Source organism: Hoplias malabaricus, chromosome 9 (genome assembly GCF_029633855.1).
Source record: "Hoplias malabaricus isolate fHopMal1 chromosome 9, fHopMal1.hap1, whole genome shotgun sequence".
Classification (NCBI taxonomy): Eukaryota; Metazoa; Chordata; class Actinopteri; order Characiformes; family Erythrinidae; genus Hoplias; species Hoplias malabaricus.
In genome coordinates, this window is record NC_089808.1 from 2,935,478 (window position 1) to 2,961,454 (window position 25,977).

Sequence of the window (25,977 nt, forward strand, 5' to 3'; positions counted from 1 at the left end):
GTAGCTAACTCCCTTATTCCCTCCTCAGATGTGCTAGTAGCCCATCTGCACATAAAGCTCTTTGTATCACTCACTGTCCCAACCTCTATGACCCATACCCAGAGCAAAGCAAAGCAGCCCATAATGATGCATTAAGAGCTGTTTCAGTGAGTGAACTATTCTACTGTAGTCCTCTGAAGTCTGAGAGAGCGTGAGGGCACACAAATCTAGGACACATAAATGCTATCATCTTTTTTTTTTTTATTAGGCAATGTGGTGCTGTTTTTGGAGACAGGCTCTATCTCAGCTATCGCTTGTTTGTGAGGAGAGTGGTCTCTCTCTTGCCCTCCCTTCCTTCACTTTCTCACTCTCTCTCTCTCGTCTGTTTCCCTGTCTGCTGGTGTCTCTGTTTTTTTTCCTCCTGTGCTCATCTCAGCTCTGACTAAGCTCCTTGGGGATGCTAATGCAGGCTTTATGACCCTTGAGGGTCTAGTCAAGGAGGCGGTTGCATTCGGTCAGTCCCGCGTGTTTAAGAAAGCCTCTGATGGGATAGTTTCTATGTGACTGCTCTGCCAGCTCCCCAGTGACGTTATCGCTAGCATCTACATCGTCTTAACCCTAAGCCTTTTAGCGTCGTAGAATAAAGAACATAAGATGGTAAATGGAGCGTCTCTTTCAAGCTCTCTAAGTGCTTTATTCCAGGGTGATCCTAATATAAGAAGATAATCTTAAAATTGTGGATGTAGATGTCTAGCATGTTTATCTCAGTCCAAAGCTTTATAGCAGAAAGAACATAATGTGTTAAAGCTAGTAGCTTTATGAAGTACTGTAAATAATATAAAACCTTTTTTTTAAATGCTGCTTATTTAAATTTAGAGGAAGTGAAAATTCAGAGACCACTTTAATATTTGTGGAACATTGTTAGATTAGAGACTTTATTGTCATTGTTCACTGTCACAACAATACAATAAAACTAAAAAATAATAGCCCTGGGAAGGACTGGCGCCCCCTCCAGGGTGTATTCCCGCCTTGTGCCCAATGATTCCAGGTAGGCTCTGGACCCACCCTGAACTGGATGGGCGGTTACAGATAATGAGTCACACATCTCCAGGGACCTGGAGGTTGTGGGTTCAATTCCCACTCCGGGTGACTGTCTGTGAGGAGTGTGGTGTGTTCTCTCTGTGTCTGCGTGGGTTTCCTCCGGGTGACTGTCTGTGAGGAGTGTGGTGTGTTCTCCCTGTGTCTGTGTGGGTTTCCTCCGGGTGACTGTCTGTGAGGAGTGTGGTGTGTTCTCTCTGTGTCTGCGTGGGTTTCCTCTGGGTGGCTGTCTGTGAGGAGTTGCGTGGGTTTTCTCCGGGTGCTCCAGTTTCCTCCCACAGTCCAAAAACACACGTTGGTAGGTGGATTGGCGACTCAAAAAAGTGTCCGTAGGTGTAAGTGTGTGAGTGAATGTGTGTGTGTGTGTGTTGCCCTGTGAAGGACTGGCGCCCCCTCCAGGGTGTATTCCCGCCTTGCGCCCAATGATTCCAGGTAGGCTCTGGACCCACCGCGACCCTGAACTGGATAAGGGTTACAGATAATGAATGAATGAATGAATAAAAAATAATACAAAAAAACAGTACTAAACAATAGTACTAAGTGACAAATAATAATTACCTAATAATAAATAATAACTAAATGAAAACACAAAAATTGAAAAATATAAAACCAAACAAGTGTAAATGAGGCAATAATTTTCAATTTTTGGATTAAATTGCATTGGATTATACTGTATATTACATAAGTTTATATTGCACTTGTACAGATGTGGTGGGGGGTGGTGTGTATCAGTGTCCTATCCATTTATCAACTTAACAGCTCTCAGAAAGAAGCTGTTTTTCAGTCTTGTGGTGCAGGTCTGTCCAGTCATGTATCTCCTGCAAGAGAGTAGGGGCATGAAGAGTTGAAGAGCTGTTCTTTGTCAGGAGGCTGCCCAGGTGCTTGTCCAGTCTCTAGTCATTTCAAGGCTTGACTACTGAAACTCACTCCTGGCTGGTCTTGCTCTGTGGGCCGTCAGGCCCCTTCAGCTGATCCAGAAAGCAGCTGCACGGCTTGTCTTTAATCTTTCTAAGTTTACCCACGTCACTCCACTGCTGCGCTCTCTTCACTGGTTTCCCGTAGCTGCCATCATCAGAACACTAAGCACTTTGGATAAGAGCATCTGCTAAATGTTATCAATTTAAATGAGTCAGTGTGAGTCAGATTGTGAATGATGGTCCCGATCCTACTCTGATGTCACATGTCGAAGATGTTGCTGATGGCCGTGAAGTCAGACCCAATGATCTTGATGGTCCTCTGCAGCATCTTCTGCTCATTTTTGTGGCATCCAGCGGACCATACCATGACGCTGTATGTCAAGATGCTCTTCGGTGTGCAACGGAGGTTCCTGGACAGTCCAGAATTCCTCAGGAAGTAAATGCGCTGATGAGACTTGCTGTGTGTTCTGTGTGTTGACTAAGATAGGTCCTCAGTAATGTGCATTCCCAGAAATTTGAAGCTGGGAACTCTCTCTATTGATAGACACTGGAGCAGGGGCCAAACTTCTGGACCTCCTGTTGTCAACCACAATCTCCTTGATGTTCTTGCTCTTCAGAATGAGATTGTTGGTGGAACACCTGACTGTCAGGTTTTATACTTTACTCCTGCATGCTGACTCATCGTCATTAGTGATGAGCCCCACAACTGCTGTATCATCAGCAAACTTGATGATAGCGTTCGTTGAGTGGACAGATTGGCAGTCGTTGGTACAGAGGGTGTACAAGAGAGGGCTCAGTTCATATCCTTGAGAGGGACACAGTGTAATGGTGTGGAATGTGTAATTCCCCAGCCTGACAAACTGGGGACAGTGTGTCAGGAAGTCCAGGGTTCAGTTACAGATGGTGGAGTTTAGGCTGAGGTTGGGCACCAGTCTACTGGGCATGACTGCGTTGAAGGCCAAGCTAAAGTCTAGGAAAAGCAACCTGGCATAGGTGTTGGGTTTCTCCAGGTGTTCCAGAACAGTGTGTAGAGTAATGCTAATCACATTAATAACATTTTTAATACACACACTATAATTATCCACAATACTTAGTTTTCCTTGCTGCATGAGATGATATTGAAAGATGAATTACTGTTGACTGTTGCCTATTTTTTTTTAAAATCTTTTCACAGACTCTAAGCAAACACATTTCACACTTCAACTACTACAATGCACTAAACTCAGTTTAAAGAGGCAAATTATATTCTTTGTAATGAATCATGTAGTTATTCAGTGCTTTTAGGTACTGAAAATATGAAGAGTGTATTTAGATGCATTTTAGCATGATATCTGAAAAAAGGGAAACTCTGATGAACATTTTAGTGCATGCAACTAAACCCTCACTGATTTTTTGTAATGTTTATTAAAACATGTGGAAATAGAATCAACTAAAAAAAATGAATTTCCCTGGAAATAGCAAATACTGAGCAATTATTTAAACACCAATACTGTGAAATTGTATGAAAATAACCCATTTTGTGCAGTTAAAAGTCCTATAAATGCCTAAATATATCTTTAATTTAATATTTACCTAAATTAATGTTTAGGAAGAAATTTTGTAAATTGTAAGAAAGATTGTTGGCAAAATCTAAATTTTTGAATTTCAGATTCATGTGTGAGTGTAAATGCACAAATTGTGTCTTATAAATAAAATGATTTATTACTTTAGCTCATCGTGTAGCTGGTTTCCTCATTCTTAGTAGCTGCTTAGATGCAAACAACGTAAGTAGAACAAGAGAAATAAAACGCCATGGCATTTAACATAAAATGACTAAACGTGCCTTAAAAAAACAACAGCCTCTTGAACTAGTCCATTGCTAGTAATTGCATAATGGATGGCACGGTGGCTTAGTGGTGAGCACGTTCGCCTCTCAGCGCTGGGATCTTGGGTTCAAGTCAAGTCCCATCTGGGTGGAGTTTCCATGTTCTCCCTGTGTCTGCGTGGGTTTCCTCCCACAGTCCAAAAACATGGAGGGTAGGTGAATTGGCTTCTCTAACAGGCTTCTCCTGTTGTGTGAGTGAATGAGTGTTTGTGTGAGTGAATGTGTGTGTGGATTGGCGCTCTGTCCTCGGGTGAAGCCCTAGTGCCCGATGCAGTCCTCCAGTTGGACAGTCGTTCCTGGTCGAGAGTACGCCGTGCGCATTTGGCTGCTGCTTCTCGCCGGTGTGTGTGTGGATTGAATGTTCTGAGTGTTCTGAGCAGTGTGAATTGTAAAGCGTCCTTGGACCTCTAGAAAGGTGCTATATAAGTGTAAAGATAGCATAACCTTAACACTACATCTTACCCAGCATAGGTGATACGTTCATTAGGAGGATTGGGCAACACTGTGTCAAAATGGAAAGGATTCTTTTTCTTTTACTCTACCACAGTATAAACCCAAAGCTCTGTATTAACCAAGCTCTGCCAGATGTTTTGGCCCACCTCTGTGTATCACAGCGCAGTCAGCGTTAGCCTTTGTACAATCCTGGGTGGGAGGTGGGGTCCAATGCATGGACAGATTTCAGTATTCCATAATTAAAAGTCAGTAAACTGAAACATCCAGTGTTTCCTTTGTATCTACTTCTTTAAAAAGCCAAAACCTGACCTTTGCCGATGAAAACCAACTGTTTGAACAGACAAGGTATCGATTAATTAGCATTGCATGCCTTTCTGCTCCATGAGAGATATATGTCACGTGTAGCAAAGGTTCAGGTTCATGGTTTTACTGAAAAAAACAAAAAAATAAAGAATAAAACTGCTCACTTAGCACAGGAATAAAATTTAAGTTAAAAAAGTGATTTAATGCTGCTGCAGTTTGAGTTTTTTGGGGTTGTTTTTTTTAGAGTCTTTTGTCTGGATTCATAAAAACATATGCACTGCACATGTATGTACACAGGATGTCAGTGTACATTTTTCATGGTATAAACCAGCATTATAATTACTGTTTAATTAAAAAGATATTGAGCGTATTCTTCCCCTTAAAGCAATAGTGCACAGTAAATTCACCGGTGGTAAACTATTAGTGTTAACACTGAGAGTGTTAAATTATTACACTAATAATGTTGATTTAACACTGGTGGCTTACTGTGTGGTACTCAAATATTTAAATAAAGTATAGGTTAAAGACGGGCAGCACGGTGGCCCAGCAGGTAGGTGTCGCAGTCACACAGCTCCAGGGGACTGGAGGTTGTGGGTTCGATTCCCGCTCCGGGTGACTGTCTGTGAGGAGTTGGTGTGTTCTCCCCGTGTACGCGTGGGTTTCCTCCGGGTTCTCCGGTTTCCTCCCACAGTACAAAAAACACACGTTGGTAGGTGGATTGGCGACTCAAAAGTGTCCGTAGGTGTGAGTGTGTGAGTGAATGTGTGTGTGTCTGTGTTGCCCTGTGAAGGACTGGTGCCCCCTCCAGGGTGTATTCCCGCCTTGCGCCCAATGATTCCAGGTAGGACCCTGCGACCCTGAACTGGATAAGGGTTACAGATAATGAATGAATGAATAGGTTAAAGACTTTTTTACAATCTGCAAAATGTTTTAGTGAGTAGATTTTTATTTTGCAGTAATTCCTAGAAAGAATATGAGTCAGACAATATCAGACAATGCATTACTGAATTTTGAACAGGCCATTCACATGGATTTATGAAAAATCAGACAATCTATTTTGAAATTAATTGAGGTAGGACATGGTTTACACTTTTATAAATATGGGTTTTTCATATATTACCTGACATGGGTTACTGGGCCTGACTAGATCACAGACCAGGATCTAACTTCACAGCCACATTACTCTGTTACACTTTGGGGAAACTGGAACTTGTGAGCAATCTGCATATAAAAGGAGACTTAAATACACTGTTCACCATCTGTGTATGTGAAGCAAATTCCAAATCTGGCCTGCAGATAGCCATGTCTGCTTTATCCATACGCTATGCACTTGCCCCTAGAAGTATAAATAGATAAAGAAATGCATGGATAAATAGACGAATAGATAAATAAGTAAACAAATGCATAAATGCACCACCACACATATGATATTATGCATGGCCTTGATGCAAGAACAATCAGAAACTTTATTTGCGATCCGATCTTTTCATATCCCAGAGGCCGGCCATGAAGTGTGTTGTTGTCAGGAGGAGGGGTGAAAAGCAGTGGAATTGGATGGCGTTTTCTATGGGAGGGAAATGAAGGAACACCTCGAAGCAGCACCTCAGTGTTTGTGGATGGGGCTTTTTTAATTAGCGTCAGAGCCAAAGGCATAGGTGCCGCTCTGAGACATCCCTATTCCGACCGCAGAGCTGAGTGCCAGTGGAGAGTGGAGAACAAAGCAGCTTTGAGCCACCAGACCACAAACAAATGCAAGTCCAAAGTGAAGTGCCTGGGTTAGATGCAAGCACAGAAGTGTTTTTTAAATTAGATGTATTCTAAACAGAATGGAATAGTGGAGAACAGGGAATAGAATATGTTCTAGGAAAAAAAGGCAACAAGGGAAAACTAGGAATTGAATATACAGATTTCAAATGTATTGATGTAGTGTTCTTTATAATGAACTCTTTCACAAAGCTGCTTTACGGAGACCCAGGTCCAAGCCTTTAATGGTCAATCCAAGGATGACCAATGTAACCAAGTGCAAGAGGAAAGAAACTTGGGCTAGACTCCTAATGCTAATCTCCTAATGCTAATCTCCTAATGCTAATCTCCTAAGGCTAATCTCTTCTGTAACATATTTCACTTGCTTTGGATAAGAGTGTCTGATTTAATATAAAAATAAAGGAATGAATATACACTGGTCAGCTACAAGATTAAAAACACTGACAGTTGATGTTGATGTAATGGCCCATTTGAAAGTGAGTGATATATCAGACGTCAATGAACCATCAGTTCTTGAGCTTGACTGCTGCAGTAGCTCATCTGTGGGATCATGTGGGCTAGCCCAGGCTCCCCATGCACATCTGTGAGCCTTGGGAACCTATGGTCCTATGTTAAACCACTGGTCCTTCCATGAACCACTTTGTTAAGGTACACTCCAGGAGACGTGCTATTTTGAAGATGATCTGACAAAAATTAATAGTCACAATTTGAGTCTCATTAAAGTTGCTCAGATTCTTACACTTTCTCACTTTCAGCACATGGGATTCAATTTGCTGCCTAATATATATCAACCCTCGACAGGTGCGAGACAAAGATAATTGTATTCACTTTACCTGTGAGTGGTTTCAATCTTGTGGCTGATTGATGTATGCTTAGAAAGGATGGAGTAGTGTAGAGATGGAGCACTAAAATAGGTTTAAGAAGGAACCGAGTAATAAAGAATTGAGTTGTGTACTGGATATATTCTAAAAGGAATGGAGAAGTATGTGTCACATGTCACATATCACATGTGTCAAACTTGAGGCCAAATGTGGCCCGCTGTGTCTTTTGATGTGGCCCGCAAGAGCTTTAAAGATCTGATTGACTGCGGTCTAGTGGCTAAATGCCGTCACTTCACGGGTAACAGAATCGGCATGAACTGTGGGAAATGGAGTTTATGCTCAATACATGCTTTTAGACTTAATTATTAAGTATTCCACCACTAATTCTAAAGCGTGCATTGACCTTAAACTACATTTCCCACAATGCATGCTCTCTTTGTATTCTTAGCTGAACCTATGTGTGCTTTTAGGTCCTTTACACCTTTACTTGCTACACATGGGAACATTTCTTTATTAATTCATCCGAGAACTTACATTTAGGGTAGGTACATGAGCTTTGCCTGACGTAAACAAGGACTACTGACGTGCAGACTGACCAATTAAATGTTTACAGAGAAGGTTATCGACCAATAACGGTAGCTCTACAGTCAGGCCGTCCAATCAGAAGATTTTAGGCTACTTCATCACGCCCCCTTCTCACTCAAGCGAACCAATCGGAGTAGGGGAGGGCGGTACTAGTTTGTGAACGAAGCGCTTCTCGAAGTTCTACGTAAGATCTAGAAAAACAAAATCCCGGACGTTTGTGAAATTCCGCCCGGACATTTTTTTAAGTCTAAAAAAGAGGACATGTCCGGGTAAAAGAGGACGTCTAGTCACCATATGCTTTACTGTAGCTGAAGAAATCACTCTAAGTCTTTTTCAGAGGGTGCATTTTTGAAGCAGTGTATGCTGAAGGTCTGTGAGCAGCTGTGTCAGTTTATCTAGAAAGAACATCGAGGACCGAATTCAGGAACTCGCAGGAAACTTGGCAACACAGCTCGCCGCAGAGACACGCAACTAACCCGAAAAATGAACAGGATTTATGTTGTTAACAGAGCAACAAGCAAACATATTTTAGTTATTTAACATTAAAGAGTACTTACATTTATTCTACATTACATTTGGTTACATTTATACGGTCTCACAGTTACATCTGGCCCTTTGAGGGCAACCATTTTGCTGATGTGGCCCTCTGTGAAAATGAGTTTGACACCCCTGCTGTAGATGAATTATTGCAGGGCTGGAGTTTTGTCAAACTGAGTATAAGTCATGTGTAGAATTTGGTGTTACATATGTTTTAGAACGGGCAGCACGGTGGTGCAGCAGGTAGGTGTCACAGTCACACAGCTCCAGGGACCTTGAGGTTGTGGGTTTGATTCCTTCTCCGGGTGACTGTCTGTGAGGAGTGTGGTGTGTTCTCCCTGTGTCTGCGTCGGTTTCCTCCGGGTGACTATCTGTGAGGAGTGTGGTGTGTTCTCCCTGTGTCCGCATGGGTTTCCTCCGGGTGACTGTCTGTGAGGAGTGTGGTGTGTTCTCCCTGTGTCTGCGTGGGTTTCCTCCGGGTGACTGTCTGTGAGGAGTGTGGTGTGTTCTCCCTGTGTCTGCGTGGGTTTCCTCCGGGTGACTGTCTGTGAGGAGTGTGGTGTGTTTTCTCTGTGTCTGCGTGGGTTTCCTCCGGGTGACTGTCTGTGAGGAGTGTGGTGTGTTCTCCCTGTGTCTGCGTGGGTTTCCTCCGGGTGCTCCGGTTTCCTCCCACAGTCCACAAACACACGTTGGTAGGTGGATTGGCGACTCAAAAAGTGTCCGTAGGTGTGAGTGAATGTGTGTGTGTGTGTGTGTGTTGCCCTGTGAAGGACTGGCGCCCCCTCCAGGGTGTATTCCCGCCTTGCGCCCAATGATTCCAGGTAGGCTCTGGACCCACCGTGACCCTGAACTGGATAAAGGTTACAGACAATGAATGATTAAATGAATATGCTTTAGAAAAATGGAGTAATGTAAAGTAATGGAAATGGAGTTCTTAAAGGAGTGAAATGTTGGGGGAATTGTAAACTGGATATGTTCTAGAAAGAATGCAGTAAAGGAGAATGCGATATTGGATATGTCTGAGAAAGATGAAATAACAGCACATTAGATTTGTGATTTTTGTGGTTCGTACTGGGCTTAGAAATTGTGATATGAATACTTTCCCAAAGTACTTCACCCTTCTTTTTTTTCCTCTCTCTCTCTCTCCAATATCCCCCTTATTATTGGCCACTGAATAGACAGCAGTTGATGGAGTTCAGCTTTGCTGCAGGGTGGAACCAATGAAATCAGCTGGGGTCAATTACTCTGCTTAGAGTTTCTAGCACAAAGCAATGAGCAAGAATTGGTAACATCCCAGTGTCAGTGTGTGTGTGTGTGGAGACCATGTTTTTGGAGGTAGAATCCTCAGCATCATCAGGGCGTGTGTGTTAGTGTTGGTTGGAGAGCGTGATAAAGAAACAGAGAGAAGAAGAGTATATAATGACAGCGGATGAAGAGACAGATGAAAGAGGGGGCACAGTGTGTAATGGAGAGAGAAATCTCTCTCTTTCTGAAGGTAGATGAAGCTGAGGTTGAAGAGAGAAGTGGGGGGATATAGAGGAAAGGGTCGCCTTGGCAACCCCGCAGCTCTTCCAGCTTGTAGCTGTCAGGCATCGCGTCAGAACGTTGTGTGTGTATGTCTTTATGTGTGTGCATAAGTGTGTGTGAGTGTGTTTGTGTGTGTGTTCATCCATTTGCCTCACTGCTAGACTCTCAATGAGGGAATTAGCCAGAGCAGCGCCCTGCGTGCTATTTATAGCCTGCAATGCGAGAAGGAGTAGAAGAAAGTTTGTGTGTGTGTGTGTGTGTGTGTGTGTGTGTGTGTGTAGTCCTGACTCATTCCGTCACTGTGCAGATGTTACATATTCTGGAGTAGGCGAGATGAACTGCATTTTTACTCTCTCTTTCTTCTTTGCGTTATTTCATTCTCTAGCTTTTCACCCTCTCTCTCTCTTCTCTGCCTCTCATCTCTTTCTCTAGTGCCTTCTTTCAGCTTCTATCATTCTCTCTTTCCTGTCTTTCTGTCCCTCTCTTTCTCTATTTCTGCTTTTCTTTTTATCATGCCTGCTTTCTGTTCTCCCTGCTTCCCTCTTTCACACTGCGTCTCTCTCTCTCTGTTGACTTCTTTCTCAGTTTGTTATTCTGTGGAGTGTGGTGTGTTCTCTCTGTGTCTGCGTGGGTTTCCCCTGTGTCTCTCTCTCCTTCTCTCTCTCTCTCTCTCTCTCTCTCTCTCTCTCTCTCTCTCTGCCTCTCCAGCCACAGAAGCTTTCGGAAAAACATGAATGCTCAGTGGACTGTTTGTGTAGGGGCAGCTGCCACTGATGCTAAAGCTCAGCTTCATCACCCGTTTGAAGGTTTAGCAGAACTTGACCCATGGTGCCTTGAAAAGGAAGAGAGCTGGAACGGATTGGTCCTCAGTAATGGAGATATTAGCTCTTCAAAGCAAGAGGAAGGTGTTTGGTGAAGGATTCTGGAATGGCAGGTGTTTGTATGCTGGAGATTAAGTTAGAAAAAGCTACAGACTTTACAGAGCAGCCTGACGGGCCTCTACACAATAAAAACTCACAGATGCTTTAAGGGGAATAAGTTATTCCTGTTCTGTTTTTGCAGTGGTCTTTCAAAATGTCTCACTGTCTTCTGTCTTCTGTGTCTGCATTTACTTACTCCTGCTGCATCCTCCTCTTCCATCTCTCTTCCCTCCTTCTTCTTTCTCTCTCTCTCCATTCGCTCTGCAGCTCAAAGGGTTGTCTCTTCAGTGGCTGCTGTAGCTGAGGTGGCATGTGGCCCTGAATGCAAATGAGGCTCACCACCAAACCCCCTTCCTCTTACTTACGCTTTCTCTTTCTCTCTCTCTCTCTCTCTCTCTCTCTCTCTCTCTCTCTCTCTCTCTCTCTCTCTCTCTCTTTCTCTCTTTTGCTCTCTCTCTCCCCTCTCTCTTTCTCCCTCTCCCTCTCTCTCTCTCTCTCCCTCTCTCTCTCTCTCTTTCTCCCTCTCTCTTTCTTTCTCTCTATCTCTCTCTCTCATTCTCCCTCTCTCTCTCTCTCTTTCGCTCTCTCTCTCTCTCTCTTTATGTCTCCCTCTTTCTCTCTTTTGCTCTCTCTCACTCTCCCCTTTCCCTCTTTCTCTCTTTTGCTCTCTCTCACTCTCCCCTCTCTCTCTTTCTCTCTTTCTCCCTCTCTCTCTCTCTCTTTCTGTCTCCCTCTTTCTCTCTTTTGCTCTCTCTCACTCTCCCCTCTCTCTCACTCTCCCCTTTCCCTCTTTCTCTTTTGCTCTCTCTCTCCCCTCTCTCTCTTTCTCCCTCTCTCTCTTTCTCCCTCTCCCTCTCTCTCTCTTTTTCTCCCTCTCTCTATCTCTCTCTCTCATTCTCCCTCTCTCTCTCTCTCTTTCTTTCGCTCTCTCTCTCTTTCTGTCTCCCTCTTTCTCTCTTTTGCTCTCTCTCACTCTCCCCTCTCCCTCTTTCTCTCTTTTGCTCTCTCTCTCCCCTCTCTCTCTTTCTCCCTCTCTCTCTTTCTCTCTTTCTCCCCTCTCTCTCTCTCCCTCTCTCATGTGTACAGTTCTATCCATACACAAGGTTTGTACCTCTATCTGAGCTTAAAAAATAGCTCGGTGATCAAGTAAGAAAAGTGCGAGGGCGGCAGACAGGATGGAAGGAAGAATGGAAAGAAAAGACGATAAAGTGGCATGCAATTTGTGACATAAAAGATTAAAAGCACTTAGCGTTGTCTTTTTTTTTTCTCTTTCCTTTGAGTTTAAAGTATCATGGCATTTATCAATAGACTGAGCATATCTACTCTTTGTTCCTACCAGATGTCTTGCCAGAATATCATGCGGTTTAAGTTGAGGAGAAGAGCAAGCAAGATAACGTCCCAGAGACATCACCACCGTATTCAAGATGACAATCACCAGCCGTCATGTTGACAGCTAAATATAATGCTCATTTCCTCATGCTTCAGTGTGTCGACTCTTTGCGTTTATTACAGTTCTCGTCACTTTGAGAAGACTTCAGTTTTTCAGGAGGTTTTCCATACAGTCTCAGTCCTAGATGTTGGTTTCATTTTCTGCTTCTCACAGTCCAAGAAATCTCCAACACATTGGGTGTTGTTACACGGTGGGCCCTTTATTTTTAGACCACAGATCTATTATTTGATTTGCAAATGTCCTACTTTTTGGTGCATTTCACTGATGTTCTACTTCATAGGGTGGAGTTGTTTTCTCACCGTTGAAACGTACACAGAACCTGCCGATTCTGATCAGATCTGAAGCGACTTTTATTTTCTCTAAAGATCTCCATCTCTTAAAGATGAAAAGCTGAAAATGTCATGGTCTGCATTTAACCACTAAGTTGACGTACGAAACCAGGAGGACGTCTAATCCACTTTCAAAGATCTGCCAGTCCTAAATCTGCCCGGCTAACGGTGCTTTACGAGGATTGTGTCAAAGTGTTGAAGTGGTCCAGCAGACTTCGGACTGTGGGTCGTGTGTAAAGTGGCATGCTTTATTTTAATCTAAGTGATTAGGGGCCACGTTTTGTATGTTTTTATAAGATTAAGTCAATGTCAATGAGACACGGAGTAGAAAGATTGTCCCACAAAACGAGCTAGATTACACTAAACCAATATGATTAGCCTGCATCTGTCTCTCTCTCTCTCGCTCTCTCTCTCACTCTCTCCCTGTCTCTGTCTCTCTCTCTCTCTCTCTCTCTCACTCGCACTCTCTCCCTCTCTCTCTCTCTCACTCTCTCTTTTGCTATCTCTCACTGTCTCTCTCTCTCTCACTCTCTCCCTGTCTCTGTCTCTCTCTCTCTCTCTCTCTCTCTCTCTCTCTCTCTCTCACTCGCACTCTCTCCCTCTCTCTCTCTCTGTCTCTCTCTCTCTCTCTCTCACTCGCACTCTCTCCCTCTCTCTCTCTCTCTCTCTCTCACTGTCTCTTGCTCTGTCTCACTCTCTCACACACACATGCACACACTAGGACACACAGAGGAACAAAGGAACAAAGACAAAGCAGTCAGCGATGTTGCAGCCCTTTAAAAAAAAAAATAATAGCAAAAAATTCCAGTTCTGAAATCTGATTGGCTGACCCACATTTAATAATGTTATAAGAAATACTAAAATTTGAAGAATTTGATATTAATGCACCAAATTAAAATTTCAGAATGTAGGGTCTTTCCTAGCAGCACATTGCATTTTATTTTCCATCGAGTGTCTAAATTCTTATGTTCATGACCTTTATCGTGACCTTTACAGTAGATTTAAGTGTTTGTAAATAGGAGTTTATTATTATTATGTACAGGGAGGGCCATTTATATGGATACACCTTAATAAAATGGGAATGGTTGGTGATATTAACTTCCTGTTTGTGGCACATTAGTATTTGGGAGGGGGGAAACTTTTCAAGATGGGTGGTGACCATGGCGGCCATTTTGAAGTCCGCCATTTAGGATCCAACTTTTGTTTTTTCAATGGGAAGAAAATCAAACTTTTATTGGTTTTAACGTACCTTTATTCTGTCATGAGTTATTTACAAGTTTCTGACCACTTATAAAATGTGTTCAAAGTGCTGCCCATTGTGTTGGATTGTCAATGCAACCCTCTTCTCCCACTCTTCACTCACTGATAGCAACACCACAGGAGAAATGCTAGCACAGGTTTCCAGTATCCGTAGTTTCAGGTGCTGCACGTCTTGAGGGTATGGTGTGGTATATGGGGTACAAAGATAGTGGGGCCATTCTTCATCAATGGAAACCTCAAGGCCACTGGATGCAAAATTACTAAATGATGATGTGTTTTCCTCTTTATGCACTGAAGCTGGCACGTTCCCTGAGTTTTTCCAGCAAGATGGTGCACCACCACATTATGGGTGTCAGGTTCGAGCATTCCTAGATGAACAGTTTCCTGGAAAGTGGATTGGTCGTCGTGGGCCAGTTGAATGGTCCCCAAGGGCTCCCGATCTGACCCCCTTAGACTTTTATCTTTGGGGTTATCTGAAGGCAACACAATGGGCAGCACTTTGAACACATTTTATAAGTGGTCAGAAACTTGTAAATAACTCATGAAATAATAAAGCTACATTAAAACCAAGCACACCATTGTTTACATTGTTTTTCTTGTGAAATTCCCAATTAGTTTGATGTGTCACATGACCCTCTTCCCATTGAAAAAACAAAAGTTGGTTCCAAAATGGCCGACTTCAAAATGGCCGCCATGGTCACCACCCATCTTGAAAAGTTTCCCCCCCTCCCATATACTAATGTGCCACAAACAGGAAGTTAATATCACCAACCATTCCCATTTTATTAAGGTGTATCCATATAAATGGCCCACCCTGTATTTTGGCACTGTTGTATAAAAGCAAGGCTTTAGGCTGAGAGTAACAGTAATTGTTCCATGTTAAAGGGGTGTTATTGAGCATAGCATGAGGCAAAATACATTTAACATACAGCTTAGTGCCTTATTGCTTTCTTACATAGCCGCAGACACTGACATCAGCACAGCTTATAACAGGTGGTCAGGGCTGAGGCAACCTCCAGTCAGACTTTATAAAGGCACTGTGTCACGTGTATGACCTCACTGAGGCTTTATGAAAGATGTAGTGAAGCAGACAGGCACGGGGCTGCTGGTCATACCGCTCATGAAACCTGCCGGTAATTGTCACTGTGGCTGGTGTTGCTGGAAATTGCTTTAACCTTCATGCCTTCTCCATCGCCACCACTCCGTAAATGTCATCCTATCTGGCCGCTCTCCCTCTGCTCTCTGTTTAAACACGCCTCTTTTCACACACTCACTCTATCTCTCCCAAACATTCCCCCCTGTCACGAACGTACACACACGGACACACACATTCTATTCCAATCACCTTGTGGCAGTATGCCCTTCTCCCTCTCTCTCCCTCTCTCTGGCGTTCTTCCCCTTCTCCCTCACATCCTACTTTCAAATCATGTACAGTATCCTCTCTTTCTGACTTTGCTTACTTTTTCCTTCAAGTCCCAACCAGTGGATTTTGCACACACCTGGACTTCCTTTGTCACTGAGAGATATCTCAGAGTGAGAATGCTGATTTAGGATCACTGGGATTTATGTGCCTTTCAGCTCCATATAAATATGCTTATATGAGCCGTAGGACACTGATCGGGAGAGGTGTGTGTGAGACGTCAATGCCCAGGTGAATGTCTGCTAGTGCTATAAATGTGCTACAGACCTGTCACTGTGTGTTGTGTTGGTTTAAAGCTCCTGGCAAAAAGGCAAAACCACTTGAAATTTAAAGGACACAGAAATGCTTTAAAAAAACTCTAGGGAAGAGGTCGTTTAGTTTGCACAAGTTCACAGTGATCTTCGTGGTGAACACTTTGGTGAACCATCAGATTCCCAAAGCATCAAAGCAGTGCTTAAAACTAACACTAGCATCTTTTACCTTGATGCTAGTAGTGTGCAACTGGATTTAATTTTTAGAAGTAAACACAGGGTGGCACGGTGGCGCAGCAGGTAGTAGAACCCACAAAGCTCCAGGGACCTGGAGGTTGTGGGTTCGATTCCCGCTCCGGGTGACTGTCTGTGAGGAGTGTGGTGTGTTCTCTCTGTGTCTGCGTGGGTTTCCTCCGGGTGACTGTCTGTGAGGAGTGTGGTGTGTTCTCTCTGTGTCTGCGTGGGTTTCCTCCGGGTGACTGTCTGTGAGGAGTGTGGTGTGTTCTCCCTGTGTCTGCGTGGGTTTCCTCTGGGTGCTCCGGTTTCCTCCCACAGTCCAAAAACACACGTTGGTAGGTGGATTGGTGACTCAAAAGTGTCCGTAGGTGTGAGTGTGTGAGTGAATGTGTGAGTGTGTGTTGCCCTGTGAAGGACTGGCGCCCCCTCCAGAGTGTATTCCCGCCTTGTGCCCAATGATTCCAGGTAGGCTCTGGACCCACCGCGACCCTGAATTGGATAAGGGTTACAGATAATGAATGAATGAATGAATGAAGTGAAAGACAAAATCACATATCTCAACATAAAATAGCAAAGAACCTGGGGATTTAGAGAAATCTCTAAATGCAAACACAAGGCCCACATCCAATATTGACTGGCTGTGATCTTTGGGACCTAAGGTGGCACTGCATTGAAATCCAGACATGTTTCTGTAGTGGAAATCACTGCATGGACTCAGGGACTTTTCCAAAAACCATTGTCTGTGAACACAGTTCATTGCTACGTTTACAAATGCAAGTTAAAACTCACTAATACACAATTGAGACGATATATTAACGGTGTCAACTTCTCTGAGGCTGTGTAGCTCATAAAAGCGCATGTTGACATACAGGGGTTGGACAATGAAAGTGAAACACCTGGTTTTAGACCACAGTAATGTATTAGTGTGGTGTAGGGCCTCCTTTTGCGGCCGATACAGAGTCAGTTCGTCTTGGGAATGACATACACAAGTCCTGCACAGTGGTCAGAGAGATTTGAAGCCATTCTTCTTGCAGGATAGTGGCCAGGTCTCTACGTGATGCTGGTGGAGGAAAACGTTTCCTGACTCGCTCCTCCAAAACACCCCAAAGTGGCTCAATAATATTTAGATCTGGTGACTGTGCAGGCCATGGGAGATGTTCAACTTCACTTTCATGTTCATCAAACCAGTCTTTCACCAGTCTCGCTGTGTGTATTGATGCACTGTCGTCCTGATACACGGCACCGCCTTCAGGACACAGTGTTTGAACCATTGGATGCACTTGGTCTTACTGGTGCAGTGTGGAGTTAATGAAGATTGTCCACCAGGCTGCTCCAGTTTAGCCCTGAAACCTCCCACACTACAATGACAGGGGTTTCACTTTCATTGTCTGTGTGACCTCAAGTATGGTATAAATAAGAAATAATGGAACATGGATATTATTGGAGTATGGTTCAGTATCAGTATCAGTTCCAGTGATACTCTTAATGTTAATGCTAACAAAGTCCATGTTTCTTGTGGCCTGTAGTGTGTTTAGATGAAGGTGAGATGTAACACCAGGGCAGCACTGGGTTTTGGCCATCTGTTGTCTCTTGGCCCGTATTACTAAATCTTTCCAGAAAATCCAAACCCAAAATGCTTGCTCAACCTGCAGAATAAACTAGTATGTGTTTGTGTATGCCACAGGGAACATTCTGTACTTCAACCTTGATTTCCAGGCGATTGCACTGCCTTCACAGACTGCACCACCAAACCCGCATCAGGCCCAATAGGAGCAAGAGGAAAGATGTTTCAGTATCTTCAGTTTTTTCACTTAACTGCTCAGGGACTCACTTTCCAAAAGCTTCCAAATTCTCCCATCACAAGGTGACCGGCACTGTTCAATGCCAGGAATGGAAATGATTCAGGTTGTTTGCTGGATTGAACACCAACTGTGCCCATTTCCATCTTCCTTGTGGCTTTAGAGGAAGGAGGAAATTGCCACCATTTACCTGTTAGACCTGTGTGGACTTCTGATTACAAGATCAGAGATTCAGAGAATGTGTCATTTTGATTGACATCTGCTAATGAGACCTCCTGAGAATGTGTACATGTGTGTATGTCTGTGTGTGTGTGTGTGTTTGGCATTTATTTTAGAATTTCAGGACGTTGTGCTGACATATAGTTGACATATAGATACAGATATAGTGCATTTTAAAACCTGATGTCCTAGTCCAGGCTGAAGCGGATACTTCACAGTTACGACAGTTAGCATAATTACCCCAACTTCTGGCCACTTTAATTACAATATTGGAAATCTTAGCTAACTGTAAATAAATAGAAGTATGTTACTCACTCAAATCAACATTTTTCAGGAGTCAAATGTGTGTAGATTAATGTCCAAGACTTGCTTGACTCTGAAAGAAAATATGTTTTTAGTTATAAACGCTTTTGTTTAACTAGGTGCCAATACTGCTAACATTACTAGCGCCCCCTACCTTCGGCCACCTCCCCTGCTTGTGACAGTCAAACGAGACAGTTGCTACCACATTCAGTGGTTTTGAGAGGTTCACAATGAGATTACGTTTGTCCTGTGTTGGTATCCGTACTCTACATGTAAGGATTAAAATGGCGATGGATTTTCCCCTCAGAGAAAAGGAAGCTAACCGCTAAGCTAACCTTTACACTGAGGTAAATATCTGTCGCGAAATGGAAATGTGTTGTGTTCCACATGCAGTTTGCACACAAAGAATTACAACACTGTTGGAGATACTTAAATATTGTTTAGATGTGTGATTTCTTGCAAGACTGATGTTTAAATGCCCTACTAAGGCTTGATCTTATGTTTTATTGTTTTACCCACTGCGATTGGTGAAGAGAGAGAGAGAGAGGAATTGCACCATATACGGAAGTGGCAGTGGAATTAGGGGACGGTTGGAAATAGGAGGAATACAGTTAATTTTGTACATGGAAAAAATATCACACATTTAGCAAATACAGTTTTATTTGTAAGTCTTTACTGACATTTTGGAACGAGCTTTAAACTGCTGGGCCCCGTAAGAAAGTCACCACTGGTTAGAAGACCACTGTTTGGGATCCTCACTTCTTGATGTAATCTAGCCATTGTATGAATTTACAATTACGCAGTTCCTGGTGTCATTTAACGAAGGGCCGATTAAATAAACTAGGCCGGTTGAACTTATAAAGGTTCTGAATGGTGTGACCTCAAATAGGGACGTTAAGGTGCATGTGCTCATGCTTACACTCATAAGCTCGTGTGAACTCCTTACTCATACATGCACTGCAAATGAATGATTAAACATAACACACATACTTAATGATGCATGCTCAGAATCCCTTACACATTAATACACACACACACTCAAAATCTTATGACTAAACCTGTTATTGCTGGCATTTGGGTTTTTTTATTTAAAGGAATAATAGCAAAAACACACACACACACAGAGCTGGCTGGTGATCGGAGCCCTGTTAAGGCTGCGGGGTGGTCCGTGCTGATTGGTGCAGAGTGAGGTCACTGCAGGAAATAGAGCTGAAGTAATGTATTACATAAGCAGAGAGAGAGAGAGAGAGAGAGAGAGAGAGAGAGAGAGAGAGAGAGAGAGAGAGAGAGAGAGATTTAGAAGTGGAGGGTCTGTGTGTCACAGAAAAAGATAGGGAGATTTCATCAATAAGTGTAAAGGGGAAAAAATGGTTTATTTTGCAGTTATTACTCTTACGACACTTTGTTCAGAAACTGCTTTAAATTTCTGGGTAAATAAGTAAATATTCTGTTAAACTACTATGCCGTATCAGGGCTTATATCCCTCTAGCTCATGCTGAAAATAATATAATATTTAATAAGGAATGTAATATTTAATATACTTTTTATTCAACACTGACATCAGGTACAAAGCAGAAAGCGTATTTAACATAATTACACTGAACTAAATTTGTCATCAAGTCTTACTGTAATTAGTGCCCCCCCATCCCCTCCCCCCTTTAAATTAGTTTCCGTTCTTTTCAGGAGGCTTGCATTTACTTTTTCTAAGAAATATGAAGGAACTCCTTTCCAAACCTGTAAAGTTCAGTCTGAAAACATGGATGTGTGTGTGAATAAATGGTCTTATTTATAATGTGTCGCAGTCACACAGCTCCAGGGACCTGGAGGTTGTGGGTTCGATTCCCGCTCCGGGTGACTGTCTGTGAGGAGTGTGATGTGTTTTCCCTGTGTCTGCGTGGGTTTCCTCCGGGTGACTGTCTGTGAGGAGTGTGGTGTGTTCTCCCTGTGTCTGTGTGGGTTTCCTCCGGGTGACTGTCTGTGAGGAGTGTGCTGTGTTCTCCCTGTGTCTGCGTGGGTTTCCTCCGGGTGACTGTCTGTGAGGAGTGTGGTGTGTTCTCCCTGTGTCTGCGTGGGTTTCCTCCGGGTGACTGTCTGTGAGGAGTGTGGTGTGTTCTCCCTGTGTCTGCGTGGGTTTCCTCCGGGTGACTGTCTGTGAGGAGTGTGGTGTGTTTTCCCTGTGTCTGCGTGGGTTTCCTCCGGGTGACTGTCTGTGAGGAGTGTGGTGTGTTCTTCCTGTGTCTGCATGGGTTTCCTCCGGGTGCTGCGGTTTCCTCCCACAGTCCAAAAACACACGTTGGTAGGTGGATTGGCGACTCAAAAGTGTCCGTAGGTGTGAGTGTGTGCGTGAATGTGTGTGTGTTGCCCTGTGAAGGACTCGCGCCCTCTCCAGGGTGTATTCCTGCCTTGCGCTCAATGATTCCAGGTAGACTCTGGACCCACCGCGACCCTGAACTGGATAAGGGTTACAGATAATGAATGAATGAATGAATAATCCTTAGTTTGGGCAACTCCTGTTTATTTTAAAAGTTATACTCATTTGACCTTCCATGTTCGCAGTCTGTTAACTCTCCTGAATCTAATCTCATCAGAAAAATATCCTTAAAAAAGGGTTGTCTTCAGCATGTTATATATAAATGTTTTGAGTTTTAGCGAATACTGTGTGTCACACACAAGTCCTTAGGGCATAGCAGCATTTAAATTAAAATGTAAAAAGGAAGGAGGAGCAGAAATTACAAGATATGAGAGAGAGAGAGAGAGAGAGGATGAAAGAGGTGTAGCTGATGATGCTGTATACCCTTTATTTTTTTATTTTTTCATATACATGACTCTTTAGCCTCCACTGATGCGTGGCAGTGCTGTAAAACACTGGGACATAATGAGATTTTACCTAATTGCCCTACAATGCAAAGCAGTGCCACACTAATGGTAATAGAAATAGCTAGCAGAGGAGTTTAAACTGATTTGTGTGAAATATGCTGCTAATCCAATCACGCGTTAATATACATAAATGTCAGAATGTAATAATAGAAAGCACAAGGTAACATACATCCTATATAAGGCAAAGTGGTCGAGCTTTAAATGGCTTATTTAAATGAGTCGTCATTTGACCAGAATTTTTTCAGCTGAATGTGGTAACCACCGCTAGCACAGATGCACAGCTTCTGCAGAATGCCTGCTATGGTAATAGTGTACGCTGAGCTTATCGTGGCTTTGTAAACGCTTTAAAAGCTGTAGCTTGATCAGTTGGAAGCAGTTGGGTGTGGCTCTTCTGAGGTGAAGATAGCCTTAACGTTAGAAATTTCAGATTTCAGATGACTCACAGTAGGATACTAGTGTGTTTGTGTGTGCGTGTGCTGTGTACGTTGGTGAATTATCCATTTCTAGCCAACACCATGTCTTGCCTCAGTGAAATATGTGACAACTGAACAATTGCACCAAATTGACTGCAGCACGAGCCAGAACTTTCCCCACGACTCACAAATTAAAGTAATGTGGCTTAATGAGTGCAGTGGCAGGTTCTAACATCCTTGCACACAATCAGCAGGCTCTATTAGCTTCACAAGCAGGACGCCTCCCATTCTCAGCAGCATCCTGGAAGCTTCTTGGCAAAACAGGAATGTGCCCATGACTTAGCCACTTCAGAGAGAGAGAGAGAGAGAGAGAGAGAGAGAGAGACAAGGGAGGGGGGGGGGGGGGTGATTGAAGAAAAAAAGGGAGGAGAGTTAATGAGAGAATTGGAGAGAAATGGAAAAGAGGCAGCAGGGAGGCAGAAGAGAAGAAGGAAAAAGGAGACTAAGAAGTGGGCTTTGGCTGATGGGGGGGTCTCAGTACTGTAGCTGCCCTCATTAAAAACACTGAAACATGCAAAACTGTGCACACAAGGTTGGCTTCAAATTGATTTTCTGAGGTAACTGGACTTGCCTAAGGCTTCTAAGCCATTTAGTGCCAGTGTGTAAAAAAAAACACAGGAGAGAAATGGAGAAAAACAAGAAAACGGAGGAACGAGAGAAAAACGAGAGCTGCCCAGTTCACCCGACTAACCTGAACTTTTTTTTTTATTTGCTTTTGTCCTCCATCTTTTTATTTCTTCACAATAGCCATCAACCTCAATCACCATTCACAGTTCAAACACACCTCAGTCTCTCCCTCAGCCTGTGGGAGGAGAGGGATTTGGTTATTTCTATTTATATGTCTCTCTCTCTCTCTCTCTCTCTCTCTCTCTCTCTCTCTCTCTCTACCTATCTCTATATATATATATAGTGTCTCTTTCTCTGACACTGTCTCTATCTGGCCAGTCATGGTATATCATATTCAATGTCCTATAAGTTATAGTTATTTAAGGTTTTGCTGAAGCAAGGTTTTTGTCGTCACTGCTGTGATATGGAACGCCACCAAGAACACATTTAAGAACACTTTCCTTTTGCTGTTTTCTGATGAACATTGTACTGTGTGGGTACTTTTCCACACCTCACGAGTACAGTTCACAGGGTTTCCATTCCTTTACCTTTTCCTTTGCCGGCCGAGTGAAGAAAAATATTTTCATCTACAAGAAATAAAAGAGTGTGCGTTTTGGGCTACATGCTTTTGTCTTGGTGTCCAGTGTCTATCATGTAACCTCATGTTTATTCCTGCAGGGTTCCGTCTGCTTTGTCTCCTTCACATCTTGTTTGCTCTTAGAAATAAAGCTTTATCTCCATGACCGTGTGCTTACTGTGAGAGAAAAGCACACACGAGTGTTGTTTTATTACATCATCCCCACATCCCTACACTTTCGATAAACCTCTTCAAAGTATATAATTATAACCCAAACAACCAGCTCGCCATGCATCCCCAGCATGTGTATGTGCACTGTGTGTGTGTGTGTGTGTGTGTGTGTGTGTGTGAGAGAGAGAGAGAGAGAGAGAGAGAGGAAAGAGAGAGAGAGAGAGAGAAAGAGAGAGAGAGAGACTCTCTATGAGGGGGCTTCTTCGTCCTTAGGCTCCTTCACTCCCCACGTGGTGTTTTGTTTTTTTCCAACGTGGGAGTGAGGGCCGGATGTGGCGAGAGAGAGAGAGAGAGAGAGAGAGAGGGGTGGAGGAGGAGTGGGGAGCAGTCTTGTTTTTCAAGCCACTAAGGTTAATTCCTTATTCCTCCTCATTGATTTTTCCTTCATCCCTGGAAGCCAAACAAGCCGTTGAAACCAGAGACACTAAAGATAGTGTAAAAAAGGGGGCAATAACAATGAGTGCAAACAATGACAAAGTCTATTCCCACAAGCCACAGAAAAATATGCACAAATCTAGCAGCACACTTCTTTGATCTTGCCAAGAGTTTGTGTCTTTCTTGCACTGATTCTGTGTTTATGATGCCTTTTTTTGTTTTCTTTTGTTTTTTCCTCTTTTGATCAATGACCTCTTGCTGATTTGTCTTTTTTGCTCTTTCTTCTTTTCTTTTTTGATTTTTTCTCTTAGTTTTGACGTTTTTTTCTTACCACAGTAATCTTTTTTGAATTTTCTCTTTTCTCTCTTTTTCCCCCTCCTTTTTTTGTCTTAACCCTAGGTCCGCTCACAAAAAAACACGATGAATCTTCAATGAACCGGCCGCGAGACGAAGGTATTTTTGTTGCATGTTTTTCCTTTTTTCTTGTATTTTTTAAGACTTTTTTTGGGGGAATAAAAAAAAAAAAAAAATCCAAACCACCGTTCTTTATTAGTCATGTGTAATAGCATTTGTTATCCTCATGTGCAAATACTTATTTCTGTGTGTGTGTGTGTGTGTCTATGTGAGGAAAAAACTTGAAAGTGTTATTGGATCTTTGAAGAACATTGGTAAAAGACTCTCAGCACAGAACTGATTCCTTCGCAGGGAAACGGGAGCTTTTCTAACATCTCATGAAAACAAGTGCCAGGCCAGTGACAAAATCCTGCCATATCACCATTAATGCAGTAGATGACAGAGGCTTTGAAACATAATGCTCAAACAAAGTTGTTTAAGCCACAGTTTCACAGCTTTTCTGCTTTCACCAACTGTTGCTGCTGTGAGGCGGTGTTGTGCGAGGCCTCGTACAGATTATTATGGCTGAAATATCACCTCAGCTCTAATGAGGACAAATCAGCCAGGCTCTATTCTGCACTCCAGTGTTGGTGGAGAAACCTCTGGAGTGGCTTTATCTGCACTCACAATAAATACCACTCTGCAAATGTAAGAAAATAACTGATTCAGTGGGTAGATAAAAGCCCTGATGGTTTTTTTTTGGTTTCCAAAAAGGTGCGCATAGACACATAAATACACTGTTACCACACTGAACAAAATGGATGCTTTGGATTTAATTGGTTTAAATGTGTGCATTGTTAATGATGAATAAATGGAGGTATAAACTTCCTAGTGGGGTTGCTCTGTGCATTAAAACATATGATGATGTCTTTTGAACCTTGGTGCGCACCAAACCCTGTCCACCATTGTACTGTACAGACTCTGAAGTGGTTAGTTTGAAGTGGTGCTCACAACAGACACGTTTCTCATGCTTTTTCACACGTAGATGCATTTTAGCATCTGCCGATGAGTTCCGAGTTGACTGTTAAGCCGAGGCTGTGCTTTTTGGTGACTTTGTTCTGAGGAAATCACTGGAATGCTTGGCCTTTTAAGGGAAAATGCTTTTTGAGCATCACAAAATAAAGATAAGCCACAGCCACCCCAGATATAATTCAAGTTACTGTTGCCCCAGTCTACATCGTGTAGATTTGGCGAATAACAAACTGCCGAGATGTGAAATCTGTGAGTGGGAAGGCTATTAAACTAAGAACATTTTTTTTCTTGGTTTGATCAGAATCAAAGAACCCACCAAGGTATTAATAGGTTGTGAAATGTATGTTGTATCAACCAGGTTTTGTCATTATTTACATACATTTGGAGGTAATGGTGAACTCTGTATATGCTTAATATAAGGTACAATAATCCCTCGCTACTTTGCGTTTCATCTTTTGCGGATTCGCTACTTCGCGGGTTATTTCAAGGGGTTTATGGCCGCTATGTCGCGGATATTGAGGGAAAATCTAGGAAAACCGTGAAAGATGAATAGCCAAAAGTGTTAGACTAGGGGCGGCACGGTGGAGCAGCAGGTAGTAGTCGCAGTCACACAGCTCCAGGGACCTGGAGGTTGTGAATTCGATTCCTGCTCCGGGTGACTGTCTGTGAGGAGTGTGGTGTGTTCTCCCTGTGTCTGCGTGGTTTTCCTCCGGGTGACTGTCTGTGAGGAGTGTGGTGTGTTCTCCCTGTGTCTGCGTGGGTTTCCTCCGGGTGACTGTCTGTGAGGAGTGTGGTGTGTTCTCCCTGTGTCTGCGTGGGTTTCCTCCGGGTGACTGTCTGTGAGGAGTGTGGTGTGTTCTCCCTGTGTCTGTGTGGGTTTCCTCTGGGTGCTCCGGTTTCCTCCCACAAAACCAAACGTTGGTAGGTGGATTGGCGACTCAAAAGTGTCCGTAGTTGTGTGTGTGTGTGTTGCCCTGTGAAGGACTGGCGCCCCCTCCAGGGTGTATTCCCGCCTTGCGCCCAATGATTCCAGGTAGGCTCTGGACCCACCGCGACCCTGAATTGGATAAGGGTTACAGACAATGAATGAATGTATTAGACTAAGGCTGTAGGTGACACAATATATCATTTACAAGTGTTTCTTACGTACAGTACATGTGTTGTTCACGTCCACATCCGAGTGAAATTTACTGACGCTAAATCACAGCTTAGGAATGACTCTATTAAAGAAACTGGTGGGATATCACATGTAGTTCCAGCTGAAAAACATTTTAGAACGACTGTTTAATGCAAAGGGTGTGTTATGAACAGCACAGGGAGGGGTTTAAAAGTCCAAATACTCGTTAAATACATAAAAAATATCTTTCCTCTACTTCGCGGAAATTCGTTTTTTGCGGTTGGTCTTGGAACGCATCCCCAGCGAAAAACGAGGGCTCA

At 43.2% G+C, this 25,977-nt stretch overlaps 1 protein-coding gene across 1 annotated transcript in view; it reads left to right on the forward strand.

Moving 5' to 3' along the window:
* LOC136707232 (neuroligin-2-like) overlaps positions 1-25,082 on the forward strand; it is a 119,628-nt gene extending 94,546 nt beyond the window's left edge. Inside the window, exons 3-4 of the mRNA XM_066681183.1 lie at positions 23,575-23,628; positions 24,961-25,082. Coding sequence (XP_066537280.1) covers positions 23,575-23,628; positions 24,961-25,082 — 176 coding nt within the window. The remainder of the gene's footprint in view (positions 1-23,574; positions 23,629-24,960) is intronic.
* Positions 25,083-25,977: the final 895 nt, after the last annotated feature.